Source organism: Amblyraja radiata, chromosome 6 (assembly GCF_010909765.2).
Source record: "Amblyraja radiata isolate CabotCenter1 chromosome 6, sAmbRad1.1.pri, whole genome shotgun sequence".
Lineage (NCBI taxonomy): Eukaryota > Metazoa > Chordata > Chondrichthyes > Rajiformes > Rajidae > Amblyraja > Amblyraja radiata.
The window spans coordinates 38420903-38437461 of NC_045961.1; the positions used below are offsets into that span (position 1 = coordinate 38420903).

Genomic DNA, 16559 nt, shown 5'->3' on the forward strand with positions numbered 1-16559 from the left:
ATTGAGTAAAAGATTTCACGAATGGAATTTGATCTTTTCCACCTTAAAAAAAAGTATAAGTAGCATGAGCGAAGTTGGAATGAGATCTCATTTACACAGGATGCTTGTTGTAAGATAAATCTAACTCACCAGAAAAATCTTTCACTCTATAGTAATTAGCGACAAGAGAGCTCCATTAGGTACACTGTAAGTACAACTTTCTGCCTGTGTGTCTCTGTCTTTGGTTCTCTTGATCAAAACCACACACACCTTTGGTGGCACCATATGTTTATCGGTAAACATTTGCAATCTCTGCAGTATTAAGTGTGATATTCTTCAATGTCCTACTTACTTTCAACAGCACGTTGCAATCCATCTGTCTTGGTAAGACAGCAAGACTCCAGGGAGATAAGTTTATCTACTAGCATTATATACTTCCTTCTGTTAGTCAAGTGCGCATGGGATTACACCCACATTCAGAGTAGGACGTACCTTTAAAAAGGAGATGAGGAGTAATTTCTTCAGTCAGAGGGTGGTGAATATGTAGAATTTATTGCCACAGATGGCTCTGGAGGCCAACTCATTGGGTATTTTTAAAATGGTGATTGACAGATTCTTGATCACTAAGAGAGCCAAAGGTTACGGGAAGAAGACTGGAGAATGGGGTTGAGAGGGGAAAATGGATCAGCCTTGATTGAATGGTGGAGTAGACTCAATGGGCCAAATGGCCTAATTCTGTTCCTGTGGCTTATGAAATATGAGTATTCTACTGAGAATAAGTGTGTAAGCACCTTGAGTTCTTATCATAAAGCATGTTTATCTTGTGCTGAGAGAAGGCTGCAAAACAGCGCAGCCTCTGACAGGCAGGAGCATCAAGAGTCAAGAGTGTTTTATTGCCATATGTCCCGGATGGGACAATGAAATTCTTACTTGCTGCAGCACAACAGAATATGTGAATATGTAAACATAGTACATAACGGGGGAAGAGAAAAAAAAGAAAAAGTTCAATAAATAACAAATATAGTGTAATAATAATATATTTTTTTGCAGTTCAGAGCTGAGAGCTTATTCGTTGTTGTGTTTAACAGCCTGATGGCTGTGGGGAAGCTGTTCTTGAACCTGGACGTTACAGTTTTCAGGCTCCTGTACGTTCTTCCTGATGGCAGTGGTGAGATGAGTGTGGGTCCTTGATGATTTTGGCTGCCTTTTTGAGGCAGCGACTACGATAGATCCCTTCGATGGTGGGGAGGTCAGAGTCGGTGATGGACTGGGCAGTGGTCACAGCTTTTTGTAGTCTTTTACGCTCCTGGACGTTCAAGTTGCAGAACCAGGCCACGATGCAACCAGTCAGAATGCTCTTGACCGTGCACCTGTAGAAGTTTAGGAGAATCCTCTTCAACATGGAGAATCTCCATAATCTTCTTAGGAAGTAGAGTCGCTGATGTGCCTTATTTATAATTGCATCGGTGTGCTGGGACCAGGAAAGATCTTCGGAAATATGCACGCCCTGGAATTTGAAGTTATTGACCCCCTCCACCATCGTCCCATTGATGTGAACAGGATTGTGGGTCCGACTTGTGTTCTTCTGATGTTCTTAATGGTTTCATGGTATAATAATGACAAACTCTGGAGGTTTTAGTCATTAGTATTTCAAAGTCCAGGGCACTATAAAAAAACTGCTAAGCCAGTCCACTTTTCCCTGAACCACAGGTATTGAAGTAAGATTATATTGCATCTTGGTGTAACTAAGGACCAGGAGTTATGTCTCCTGTAGCTAGTGCCCAGTCTGTCTGAACTTTCTTCCCAAGCCCCAAGAATGTAGTGCTCACAATGTAATTGTTCTACTACAGGCACATCTAACCCAGACCCTGATGTCCCCTCGTGCCCTACATATTCTTATCCACTGTACACCAGGACCTTTACAGGTATCCAGGAGAGGGGGGCAGAGGAGATTCACCAGGATGTTGCCTGGGATGGAGTGTTTCAATCGAGAGGAAAGTGGAAACCTTTCACCACAGCAGAGGATCTTCCACATATCCCCTTTAAACCTCGCCCTTTTCTTAAACTTATGCTCCCTTTTCACCATAAGTTGACAGCATAAGTTAGGGGAAAGTGGATTAGAGGCGATCTGAGGAAGATCTTTTTTTCCATCCAGAGGGTGATTGAAATCTGGACTGCCTGAGTGGGTGGTGAAGGCAGAGACTTTCACAACATTTCAGAAGGCACGGTGGCTCAGCGGTAGAGTTGCGAGAGACTTGAGTTAGATCCTGACTGCGGGTGCTATCTGTACAGAGTTTGTATGTACTCCCTGTGACCATGTGGGTTTTCTCCGGGTGCTACAGTTTCCTCCCACACTCTAAAGAAGTTTAGGTTTGTAGGTTAATTCACTTCTGGAAATTGTAAATTGTCCCTCGTGTGTAGAATATTGTTGTGTACGGAGTGATCGCTGGTCGGCGTGGACTCTGGGCCGAAGGGCCTGTTTCCATGCTGTATCTCTAAGGTATCTGGATGAGCATTGCAATTGCCAAGAAAGGAAAACTAGAGACCAAGTGATGGGTTTAATATAGATGTGTACTAGACGGTTGGCAAGAACATGTGGACCACAAGATTATATGGCTCTACGACTAGCTAGTTCTTTATTATATTGTGATGAGAACAGCAACCTGGTGTTTAGATGCGGGCCGCCAACCAGTCTTTATGGCTTTCTTAGCTGAGAGTTGACTTCATTTTTCAGTAATGTCGGTACAAATTCTGACGATGCCCTCCAACAAAAAAGAAGTCCCACTGTCGTTGCCACAAATAAGGGCTAAAAACTGTCACACTGGTCAATTTCTCCACAACCTTGGAGACTAATCTCGGAGAACCTATCAATATCTGTGAAGGTTTATAAAGATTGATGCGTTCAGTACACCACAATTCCAATGGCAGCCTTCTCCTGAAAAAAACATTTGGCTTAGACGGAGAATATTAACAAAATTCAGAACATTTAATCTCTTTATTTACCCACTTGCAAATGCAAGTAGTTTTCCTATTTTATATTTTATTTCTTATTTATCTTTGAGCTTATAAACTTTCCTTAAATCATCAGGTTTCCAAATAACCTTGGTTGTAAGTGTCTTCTTTCAGATGAGATCTTAAATTGAGTATCTCTCCACCTACTCCAATGAAAATAAAGATTCCACGGAACTAGCTCGGAATAAATAATGGTTGCTCTACCATGAATCACCCTGCGAATGAATTAAATGCTCTGTCCGTGTAATGCATTTCAAAACAAACCACTTATGTCAGGTGGGAGCATCTAGAAACTATGATTAAAATCAACAGGCGTAAAGCCAGGTTTTTCCACCTTTTTGCTCCACTGCACCCCGTGTGCTTGTATGCAGCAGATATGTGGAGCTTGATTCCTCCACAGAAGAAAAGGAAACACAATTCTCCAGCTTTTTATTTTAAATGGGTAGTTGGGAAAAAATCCCCATCAATACTGTGTGTCATATTGTGTGTCATATCAATACTGTTAGATATTAAAAATCATCAACCATCCGCAAGCAGAAACAGGGTTCATGGCTCTGCTCCACATTTCTATGACAAGCTCTTCTCGAACTTAAATGGTAAATGCGTGTGTGTTTTAGCTTGAAAGGACACAAAGTAACTGGAGTAACCCAGCAGGCCAGGCACCATCTTTGGAGAACATGGATAGGTGACGTTTCGGGTCGAGGCCCTTCTTCAGACTGGTCATGAGTTTGAAGAAGGGGCTCAACTTGAAACATCACCATGTTCTCCAGAGATACTGCCCGCTGTCCCGAGTTACTCCAGCACTTTGAAGTCATTTTGTGTTTCAACGAGCATCTGTAGTTCCATGTTCCTACATTCTATGTTTTAGCTTGTCCGTTTTCCATTTATTCCCACAGGTCCATAGCCGGAATCTGCTCTCTTTGGATTTTGACCGCGTGACGCGAACAGAAAAGATATATGATGATCATCGGAAGTTCACTCTCCGAATTCTATATGATCAGTTGGGCCGACCTACCCTGTGGTCTCCAAGCAGCAGACTCAATGGTGTGAATGTGACTTATTCATCAGCTGGTCTGGTGGCAGGTATCCAGAGGGGTACCATGTCAGAGAGAATTGACTATGATCAAGCAGGCAGGATTGTATCCCGAACTTTTGCAGATGGAAAATCATGGACCTACACTTATCTGGAAAAGGTACTGTCACACTACATTGATATTCCACCCGCTAAGGTAACACCTTTACATTTAAAAAGTGAGGCAGCTCCCCATGTTTCCATAAGAGATTAACAGATCTATTGGAGATAGATCTACAATATATCAAGGAACAGCAGATGCTGAAATCGCAACCAAAACACTAAATGCTGGAGTAACTCAGCTGGTCAGGCAGCATCTGTGGAGGAATGGATGTGATGTTTCGGGTCAGTATCCTTCTTCAAGAGAGTTCAACAGGGTGGCATAGTGATAGAGTTGCTGCCTTACAGTACCAGAGACCCGGGTTCAATCCTGACTATGGGTGCTGTCTATATGGAGTCTGTATGTTCACCCTGTGACCACTTCGGTTTCCTCCAGATGCTCTGGTTTCTTTTCACATTCCAAAGACATGTAGGTTTGTAGGTTAATTCGCTTCTGTAAATTGCCCCTAGTGTGTGGGATGCGGAACTGGGAAGAAATTAGAACTAGTGTACAGGCGACCGTTGGTCAATGTGGACTCGGTGGGCCAAAAGGCCTGTTTCCATGCCGTGTCTCTAAACTGAACTATACTAAAAACTTGCTAGTGCAGAGTCATTGATAAACCACTGTGGATCATTATTCTGAACTTTTTTACATTGCACTTAATTGTGTCCATTTTTTTAAAATGACCAGCGTTAAATCTTTTGCCTCTCTTAAGCATCTCTTTTGTAAATGAACCAGAATGAAATATACTAAGAGGAAAGAGAAAAGGTCTTCCAAATTGTACAGTTGTGGTCCTGGTCCAATTTATTTTTATATGCTGACAAGAGTTTAGGGAATTTCAGTTCACAATGTCATGGAGTCAGAGAGTTACTGCATGGAGGTTCTTGGGGTGGAGAGGGGTGATAACGGTATAAAGGGGAGGGTAGTGTCTTGTGTTCTGTGTCTTGTGTCTACTGTTTGTGGGTAAGTGTGTCTGTTTAGTGTTCAGCCATGAGCGAATGGCGGTGCGGGCTCGACGGACCTGGTGGTCTACTCTCGCACCTACTTTCTATGTTTCTATGTTTCTATGTTTCTATGGAGACATGCCTTTTGGCCCATTGAATCGACACTGACCAGCTACCAGCCATTTACATTAATCTAATCCAACTTTATTTTCTCCATAAAGCCATCTATTCCCCACAGATTCTACCACTCACGTGCCTACAAAGGGCAATTTTCAGCTGCCAATTAACATACCAACCCGCACATCTTTGGTATGTGGAGGGGAAACCGGAGCACCTGGAGGAAACCCACATAGTCACATGTGCAAGCTCCAAACAGACTGTACCCGAGGTTAGGATGGAACAGGGGTCTCTGACACTGTGAGGCAGTGGCTCTATAGCTGTGCAACTGTGGCACTCTCATATTTACTGGCAGAATTGCACATTCTGCTTTTACCTCCCAAGCCTGCCCAGGTTCATTCCATCTCCACTTTGAAATTGCAGTCAGAATGTGTCACGAAAGGTCCTGCTGTGGAAACTATTATTTCCAATTGGCATTGATCTAGAACCAGCTACAAAGAGTCTGGAATCGGCATCCATGATTTTAATGGTTTGAATGGCTTGAATCAATATCAATCATTGTGCTGTAATAAGCATCTGATGAGACCTGCCTAAATTGAGCTATATATTAGGATAATGGAACGTGGCAAATCACATAACCAAATTCTAAATGTAATTAGTCGCGCCCGTGCCTCTCAACGTGTTGGAGGTACGAAGGATCACTTATGTGCACATCAGCAAATGGGCATTCTCATCTGAATGTATTTCTTAAATGCCACTGGAAGACTTTTGTTTCCTGTTTTCAAATCCGTTGTTAAATGTTGTGAAGAAAATGATTTGATGATAAAGTTGCCCGCCTTTCAAAACTGTAAATGAGACAAATTCGTTCAATCACAGCTTCCACTGTGATACTATTGAACACGGAGCCAATATGGGTCATTTCAGCGAGTGTGTTCTACTCACAATGCTACCTACATTGTAGACTATCATAGTTTACAATGATTGGAGTAATTTCAAAGGGGCTATATTTCAAACATTACTTAGGTTGAGCTACAAATTAAAGTTGCCATGAAATTGAATGTATTTACCTCGTAATTATGTAGCCTGTTTATCTAAATTGTGGGTGGCATAATGGCACAGCGGTAGAATGGCTACCTTACAGCGCCAGAGACCTGGGTTCGATCCTGACTACAGGTGCTATCTGTATGGAGTTTGTATGTTCTCCCTGTGACCACGTGGGTTTTCTGTGGGTGCTCTGGTTTCCTCCCACACTCCAAAGATGTACAGATCTACAGAAAGTAGGTTAATTGGCTTTTGTACAAAAATTGTAAATTGTCCCTAGTGTGTAAGATAATGCTAGTGGAAGGGACGACTGCTGGCCGGCGTGAACTCAATGGGCTGAATCGCCTGTTTCTGTATCTCTGTATCTCTAAAGTTTAAATTAATGTAGTGTCATGAAAAAGCAAGGAATAGTTAATGGGATTTATGCAAATCATGAAACATAATAAGTTGCCCTAAAATATTATTTCTTCTGTTTCCCGTAGTCCTCTGTGCTGCTTCTGCACACTCAGAGACAGTACATCTTTGAATTTGACAAAAATGATCGTCTATCTTCTGTAACAATGCCAAATGTAGCTCAGCAAAACCTGGAGACCATTCGTTCTGTGGGTTATTATAGAAACATCTACAAACCACCAGAAGGAAATGCTTCAGTGATTCAAGACTTCACAGAAGATGACCAACTGTTGCAAACTTCATATCTTGGAACAGGACGTCGAATTCTTTACAAATATGGCAAGCTGTCCAAGCTCACTGAAATCCTTTATGACACCACAAGGATTGGGTACACTTATGATGAAACTGCTGGTATGCTTAAGACTGTCAACTTGCAAAATGAAGACTTTACGTGCACTATACGTTTCAGGCAAATCGGCCCTCTTATTGACAGGCAAATATTTCGCTTCAATGAAGAAGGAATGGTGAACGCTCGCTTTGACTATAACTACGACAATAGCTTTCGGGTTACCAGCATGCAACCTGTCATCAACGAGAAACCTTTACCAATTGACCTGTACCGGTACGATGATGTCTCGGGGAAAATTGAACAATTTGGAAAGTTCGGCATCATTTATTATGACATTAATCAAATCATCACCACCGCAGTCATGACTCACACAAAACATTTTGATGCATATGGAAGAGTAAAAGAGGTCCAGTATGAAATTTTCAGATCGCTCATGTATTGGATGACGGTGCAATATGACAACATGGGTAGAGTGATAAAACGAGAACTGAAGGTTGGCCCCTATGCCAATACGTCCAGATATGCTTATGAATATGACGCAGATGGGCAATTGCAGACAGTGACCCTGAACGACAAGCCTTTCTGGCGCTACAGCTATGATTTAAATGGGAATCTCCATTTGCTAAGCCCTGGCAATAGTGCTCGTCTAACTCCATTGAGGTATGACCTGAGAGATCGAATTACACGGCTGGGAGATCTACAGTATATAGTGGATGAAGATGGGTTCTTACGCCAAAGAGGCAATATTATCTTTGATTACAATTCCGCTGGTCTTCTCAACAAAGCCTATAGTAAAATGAATGGTTGGAGAGTGCACTACCGATATGATGGAGTTGGAAGAAGAGTTTCGAGTAAAACTAGCTATGGGATGTATTTACAATTCTTCTACGCAGATCTGAGCAACCCTACAAGAGTTACACATATGTATAACCATACAAGTTCTGAAGTCACATCCCTGTACTATGACCTTCAAGGCCACCTGTTTGCCATGGAGATTAGCAGTGGTGCTGAGTTCTATGTTGCCTGTGATAATACAGGCACCCCACTGGCTGTGTTCACTGCCACTGGTTTAATGATCAAGCAAATCACTTACACTGCATATGGGGAAATTTATATGGACACGAATCCTGCCTTTCAACTCATTGTCGGCTATCATGGTGGCTTGTACGACACCCTCACCAAACTAATACACTTTGGACGGCGAGACTACGATGTGCTTTCTGGCAGATGGACAGCAGCTGATCACAGTATCTGGAATCATCTCAGCAGCACACTTGTACCTTTTAATTTGTACATGTTTAAAAATAACAACCCGGTCAGCAACATTCAGGATATCAAATGTTACATGACAGGTAAGAATCATTGATTTGGGGTATTTTACATAATTCATATTTCAATGATTATTTGCTTTGTTGCATGTAGATAGTTTGCACATTCATAATCCCTTGAAGAGCTGATGGATGAGCTAATGATATATCATTACCTTTCAGTATACAAAAGCAAGTCTTAACTATGATCTGCAATTAATTCATTTTGAAAACAAGCTACCCGGGTTTCTCAGTCCAATAGCTAGCATTAAATCCAATCCTAATTGCAAATAATTTGTTGTTTCTTTTTTATTCTGTATATTTACTGAACTATTCACGTTTTCCAAGTAGAAGATACTTCTGTTTCAGAGAAATTCATGCCAAATCTGCATCATGCCCTTCAGAGAATCGCAGTCCCCGGGTTACAAACATCCAACACTCCTGCCTACAAATAATCTCCCATGGTATTATTAAATTCAAAAGTCCGACATAAAAACATATATTCGTTCATATGAATGGCAGAATTGCTTTCCTCTCCCTCTCCAGTTTGAGTAATTGTTCTTTCTTATTATTCCTATAATAATAATAATAATAATGGATGGGATTTATATAGCGCCTTTCTAGAATACTCAAGGCGCTTTACATCGCATTATTCATTCACTCCTCAGTCACACTCGGTGGTGGTGAGCTACTTCTGTAGCCACAGCTGCCCTGGGGCAGACTGACGGAAGCGTGGCTGCTAATCTGCGCCTACGGCCCCTCCGACCACCACCAATCACTCACACACATTCACACACAGGCAAAGGTGGGTGAAGTGTCTTGCCCAAGGACACAACGACAGTATGCACTCCAAGCGGGATTCGAACCAGCTACCTTCTGGTCGCCAGCCGAACACTTAGCCCATTGTGCCATCTGTCAGCCCAATGTGCTTTTGATGCCATTCATAAAATACTGTGAAGATATGTTTACCATACCGGGTGATTTTCGGGCATATGGACAAAATCGACATGGACATTCATAAAAATTGAACCCGTTCGTTATCCAGCAATGCCCTGTAAAACTGATTCCAAAATGTCAATACATTTCAGAATATCAGTGCAGGTTCTAACGGGAGAAAAATATTATTAAAAGAATAATTTGAAAATATTCAGAAACAACAAAGTATTCCTGCATAACACAAATTTGGTTCTACTGCAAAGTATGTAACTAAAGGAAAATCAATTATTTAATAACAGAATGTTGATCATACAAGGGTATTGTGATTCTGTAAACTACTACAATCATTGTACAGCATTAACATGATATACCATTGTTGTTACTTCCAAATGGCTGGTAACATTGACTCCAGAAATAGTATCAGTGCTACACAGCAATGCAACATTACAGAGTAACTGCTTTATTCCACACTATCTCAAGGACAAATTAAAGTTACTGCAGAAGAGCAAAGGATTAATTCACATGGAAAATAAGCTTATTGAGGTTTTGTATTGTGTTTGCAAAGAGAAATATACAATTAGCAAAATTGCTTTCCCATTGAAAACAATGGCCTAGAGATTTACATGCATAGCACTTTTTCCCACACAGCATGTATAAAAATTGATTTTTCTTTTCTCTGGGGTGGGAATGTGATTTGGCAATTTGATCATAAATTTATAATCTTGAATTGCATTTGTGCTGATTACATATTTTCTCTGTCAGTCGTGTATTTAATGAAATTATTCCCTGTGCAACACCCTTTTGTCCCCTCCCATTGCCAAGGAAACTACTCTGTGTGGCTCTTAGGTTGCTCTGTTGATGGACATTCTCAGCACAACAATTCATTTAATGTGTAGGAAGGAACGGCAGATACTAGTTTAGAAACATAGAAAATAGGTGCAGGAGTAGGCCATTCGATATGATCATGGCTGATCATCCAACTCAGTATCCCATCCCTGCCTTCTCTCCATACCCCCTGATCCCTTTAGCCACAAGGGCCACATCTAACTCTCTCTTAAATACAGCCAATGAACTGGCCTCAACTACCTTCTGTGGCAGAGAATTCCACAGATTCACTACTCTCTATGTAAAAAATGATTTTCTCATCTCGGTCCTAAAAGACTTCCCTCTTATCCTTAAACTGTGACCCCTAGTTCTGGACTTCCTCAACATCTGGAATAATCTTCCTGCATCTAGCCTGTCCAACCCCTTAAGAATTTTGTAAGTTTCTATAAGATCCCCCCTCAATCTTCTGAATTCTAGCATGTCAAGCCGAATCTATCCAGTCTTTCTTCATATGAAAGTCCTGCCATCCCAGGAATCAGTCTGGTGAACCTTCTCTGTACTCCCTCTATGGCAAGAATGTCTTTCCTCAGATTAGGAGACCAAAACTGTATGCAATACTCCAGGTGTGGTCTCACCAAGACCCTGTACAACTGCAGTAGAACATCCCTGCTCTTATACTCAAATCCTTTTGCTATGAATGCTAACATACCATTTGCTTTCTTCACTGCCTGCTGCACCTGCATTCCTACTTTCAATGACTGGTGTACCATGACACATAGGTCTCGTTGCATCTCCCCTTTTCCTAATCGGCCACCATTCAGTTAATAGTCTACTTTCCTGTTTTTGCCACCAAAGTGGATAACCTCACATTTATCCACATTATACTGCATCTGCCATACATTTGCCCACTCACCCAACCTATCCAAGTCACCTTGCAGCCTCCAAGCATCCTCCTTACAGCTAACACTCCCCCCAGCTTTGTGTCATCTGCAAACTTTGAGGTTGCATTCAATTCCCTCATCCAGATCATTAATATATATTGTAAATAGCTGGGGTCCCAGCACTGAGCCTTGCGGTACCCCACTAGTCGCTGCCTGCCATTCTGAAAAGGACCCGTTTACTCCTACTCTTTGCTTCCTGTCTGCCAGCCAGTTCTCTCTCCACATCAATAGTGAACCCCCAATACCATGTGCTTTAAGTTTGTATACTAATCTCTTATGTGGGACCTTGTCGAAAGCCTTCTGAAAGTCCAGATATAACACATCCACTGGTTCTCCCTTATCCACTCTACTAGTTACGTCCTCGAAAAATTCTATAAGATTCGTCAGACATGATTTACCTTTCATAAATCCATGCTGACTTTGTCCAATGAATTCACCACTTTCCAAATGTGCTGCTATCCCATCTTTAATAACTGACTCTAGAATTTTCCCCACCACCGATGTGAGACTAACTGGTCTGTAATTCCCCGTTTTCTCTCTCCCTCCCTTTTTAAAAGGTGGGGTTACATTAGCTACCCTCCAGTCCTCAGGAACTACTCCAGAATCTGGACCAGTTTATACCGAAGATAGACACAGAATGCTGGAGTAACTGAAAGGGTCAGGCAGCATCTTTGGAGAAAATGAATATAAGACGCTTTGGATCGAGACCCTTCTTCAGACTATTACCACTTTCTCTGCAATATGTAATTTAGTGATAGGATGGTGCAGTTGCCTAATAATAACTTCTTCCTCGCTGCTATCAGGCAACTATGTACACCATCCTATCACAAACTAGTGCGCAGTCCTCAACGGAGGCACTTGGACTATCTTTACTCGGACTTTACTGGACTTTATCTTGCACTAAACATTACTCCCTTTATGCTGTATCTAGCCACAGTTGTTGGCTTGATTGTAATCATGAACGGGGGTATAGTCTTTTCGCTGACTGGATAAAACGCAACAAAATAAACTTTTCACTGTACCTTGGTACACGTGACAATAATAATAACAAACTCAACAAACCTAAACTATAAACTAAACTTGGAAGGGTTTTCCTAAGCAGGATCCAACACCAGTACATCCCCTCAGGTACCAAAGCACTCTATCCCTTGTTGTGAGACAAACCCCCCAATCATCCATTATTATGCTGTAGCTCCAGGCCCTGATCTCCCAGCCCTCTTAGAATCATTGTGGGTACACAAAAATGCTGAAGAAACTCAGCGGGTGCAGCAGCATCTATGGAGCGAAGGAAATAGGCAACGTTTCAGGCCAAAACCCTTCTTCAGACTGATCAGTCTGAAGAAGGGTTTCGGCCCGAAATGTTGCCTATTTCGTTCGCCCCATAGATGCTGCTGCACCCGCTGAGTTTCTCCAGCATTTTTGTATACCTTCGATTTTCCAGCATCTGCAGTTCCTTCTTAAACATAGAATCATTCTGGTCCTGATTCACAGCTGAACACAGCATGGCCTCTCTGTTGTAATTCACCTTTGCTCAATTTAGTACTTTCAACCAGGGACCTGTCTTATCCATATCCATAACTATCTTAAAACATGGAATTATGATCTCTGTACCTCAAATATTCCTCCCAACAGAAATTGCAATCAGATTTTACATGAAAAAAATATTTCAGCTGCAAAGGATTGGAAATTATTACACAAGTGTTAACATTTTATCCGCCTATTGTGCTGTTCTGCTAAATTTTTGTTCATGTTCATATGACCACGTAACACTGAGTAAATCTAATGCCAGTGAGTGGTGGTCTTAATCTCAGCAGGCAATCTCACTCAATAAACTTGTCCAGAAAAATGAAGTCCAGAGAACTATAATTTCATCATATAAATCCCACCTGCAGACTTATACCCCTGTCCCACTTAGGAAACCTGAACGGAAACCTCTGGAGACTTTGCGCCCCACCCAAGGTTTCCGTGCGGTTCCCGGAGGTTTTTGTCAGTCTCCCTACCTGCTTCCACTACCTGCAACCTCCGGCAACCACCTGCAACCTCCGGGAACCACACGGAAACCTTGGGTGGGGCGCAAAGTCTCCAGAGGTTTCCGTTCAGGTTTCCTAAGTGGGACAGGGGCATTAGCAACCAGGGGTCATTGGCAGACGTCTACTTGGCATCACTTGCCCTCTTATCTTTATACTTGTCCTCCCTCACACACCTCTGATCCTTTTAATTCCTTCCATTCTATTCTCTCCACAGCATCACTGCCTGCTGAGCTGTTCACCTTCTGTCTTTTTGATCCTTCTCGTGCTTTTCAAACATCTTCCTGGTTTCAAGAGTCTCTTCAGCTCCCGTCCCTTCAACAGTGCATTTAAACTTCAGCCTTGAACTTCCCCTTGAATTTTCCTCTTCCTTGCTCCTCCTTGGCATTCACTGCTTCACCCTTGATTTAAGACGGCACAGTGGAGCAACTGATAGAGCCGTTGCCTCACAGCGCCAGAGACCCAGGTTCGATCCTGACTTTCGATGCAATCTGTGTTGGTTGCACGTTCTCCTGCGACCACGTGGGCTTCCTATGGGTGCTACGCTTTCCTTCCACATCACAAAGACATGTAGGTTTGTAGGTTAGTAGGTTAAATTGCCCCCTGTATGTTGAAACATAGATAGAAACATAGAAAGTAGAAACATAGAATGTAGGAAGTGAACGAGAAAGTGGTATAACATAGAACTGGTGTAAACGGGTGAGCAATGGTTGCCGTGGATTCAATGGGCAGAAGGACCTGTTTCCATGCTGTATCTCTAAACTAAACACATCTGCTTTTCTTCTACATATAAAGAACTTTAGAAATGCAAGTTGTCTCTGAAAGTAATGTCACTGAATATAACTTCCCATCAAATAGGAACCAACTAATGAATCCCCATTAATGTGCCATGTATAAAACAATGTACACACCGTAAATGCTCTCCCACCTATTCAAAGGAAGCCAGGGATGGTCATCTATTTTGTGGTATCCTTGTAGTAAAGGTGGAGGGTTAGCAGGTGTCAGTATATAAACATGAGGGTAATCGAAGCACAAATGAGATTTTATTATTCTATGTATAACAGATGTGAACAGCTGGCTACTGACATTCGGATTCCAGCTGCACAATGTGATCCCAGGATATCCAAGAAAGGAAACCTCTGCAATGGAGCCTTCCTATGAGCTTCTGAACACTCAGGTGAAAACTCAAGAGTGGGACAACAGCAAGGTAAACATCAATATAATCCATTCTTGCTCAATTGACTCTGTCTATTGCAGGCAACTTTTTCCCTATTCAGCAGCATGTTTCAGCCTCACCAGGTTGAAACCTCAATTCCCAGTCTCCTCCACCTCTAATTAAATGAAGCTTGAAGCTCTGATTTGATTATAATTCATAGTGGGGAATATAGTGGAACGTGAGATTAGAGATTACATGAGTATACATACCTAACCACTGCTGATTTTTCTCAAGAACTTCATGGATCCCCAGACTAGAGCTGTCAAATATACCACAGGTCAGTTGTTGTGGGTTAAGGTCAGATAGGTTTAACCTTTATTCATTTACTGCCCACCACACGCCTAGTCTGGCAGCTATACCCAGTGGCATAAGCCCAGCCTAGTCAGTGAAGATACTATCCAAGCTGTTCTTGATCATTGTCTAACTCTGGATGATGGATATTTTGTGTGCACTTGATATTTTCACTTCTTCTCCAAAGCTCTCTTCAAAATGGTGGTACATAAAATTCATCAACTGGGGGAGAACTCAGTGCTATCATGGGTTCCCTTGTCCATATTTGACCAGATGCCAGGAGATTTCACGTGCTCCGGAGTGTTTGCTGAGGGCTTTCAGGGTTATTTCTGCATCCTACAGTGCCACCCCATCCGGTAGATTTGGCCTGCCAATGGGACAGGATGTACTCGGGATTGCGATGGGGGAATCTGGAGCATTGTCAGCAGCTCCAAAATGTGATTCATTTGGCAACAAAGGTGATTGAGAACAAACTCAATCTGTTAATTGGCTAGTATGTCGGACAACGTAGTACAGGTGCACAACCTTTTATCCGAAAGCCTTGGGACCAGACACTTCTCGGATTTCGGAATTTTTCGGATTTCCGAATGGAAGATTTTTAGCGTAGATTAGGTAGGTAGCGCGGGCGGCTTGAAAAGTCTGGAGCGGCTGCCTCCTCCCCGGAGACCGGGGAATCATTGTAAATCATTGCTTAAAATGTTAGTCAGTTAGTTTGGAGGGATTTTATGTGGTGGGGGGGGTGAAGGGGGAACTCCCAACATCGCGGAGCTGGGGGCTGCGGGCGTCCGGCCGCGGGCGGCGCCGGTTGGAGCTCCGACCCCGGCAACTCTACCCCTGGCTGCGTGGCGCTCCAAATCCAGCGCCGCCCGCGGCCGGACACCCGCAGCCCCAGCTCCGTGATGTTGGGAGTCGGCGGCGTCACAGCGCTGGGATACCAGCGGGGAGCGGGCAATGCCTTACCGGGTCGCAGTGCGGTAAGCTCCGGAGCGCTGTGGCCGCCGACACACATCGCGGAGCTGGGGCTGCGGGCGTCCGGCTGCAGGCTGCGCTGGATTTGGAGCGCCGCGCAGCCAAGGGTAGAGTTGCCGGGGTCGGAGCTACAACCGGGCGGACGCCCGCAGCCCCAGCTCCGCGATGTTGGGAGTCGGCGGCCACAGCGCTCCGGAGCTTACTGCACGGCGACCCGGTAAGGCATTGCCCGCTCCCCGCCTCTCCGACCAGGTAGGGGACTAAGAATTAAATTTTCCCCCTTCACCCCCCCCCCCCCCCCTCACATAAAAGCCCTCCAAACTAACTGACTAACATTTAAGCAATTATTTACAGATGTTTTAAGTGTCTCCCCGGTCTCCGGTGAGGAGGCAGCCGCTACAGTAGTACAGACCTGGGTTGACCGTGGGTCGTTTCGGGTGAAGTTTGGCGCCAAACGCGAGCTTTGGTGTGCAGACGACATCCTGGAAAAAATGTCCGGTTTTCAGAACTTTTCGGTTTCCGGAACTCCGGATAAAAGGTTGTGCACCTGTACCAATAAGTAAGTAAGTAAGTAAATAAGTAAGTAAGTTTATTGACCAAGTATTCACATACAAGGAATTTGCCTTGGTGCTCCTCCCACAAGTAGCAACATGACATACAGTGACAGTTACGAATGACTCAGAAAACACTAAACATTAATAATAATAAAACATGAATGATAAAACACCATTGATCAAGCATGTGAACCAACAAAATACCAGATCAAAGGGCGGCTACAGGTTTTTGGCTGTTGAGTAGAGCAACTACTCGTGGATAAAATCTGTTTTTATGTCTGGCTGTGGCAGCTTTGACAGTCCAGAGTCGCCTTCCAAAGGGAAGTGATTCAAAGAGTTTGTGGCCAGGGTGAGAGGGGTCAGAGATGATCTTGCCCGCTCGTTTCCTGGCCCTTGCAGTGTACAGTTCATCAATGGAGGGAAGGTTGCAGTCAATAACCTTCTCAGCTGATCGGACGATTCGCTGCAGCCTCCAGGTGTCGTGCT

At 43.3% G+C, this 16559-nt stretch overlaps 1 protein-coding gene across 10 annotated transcripts in view; it reads left to right on the plus strand.

Moving 5' to 3' along the window:
- Positions 1 to 16559, plus strand: part of tenm4 (teneurin transmembrane protein 4) — a 549066-nt gene that overhangs the window by 517432 nt on the left and 15075 nt on the right. For all 10 annotated transcript variants that reach the window (XM_033022541.1, XM_033022543.1, XM_033022544.1 and 7 more), the window contains 3 exons: positions 3888 to 4184; positions 6748 to 8359; positions 14108 to 14250. In XM_033022541.1, coding sequence (XP_032878432.1) covers positions 3888 to 4184; positions 6748 to 8359; positions 14108 to 14250 — 2052 coding nt within the window. The remainder of the gene's footprint in view (positions 1 to 3887; positions 4185 to 6747; positions 8360 to 14107; positions 14251 to 16559) is intronic.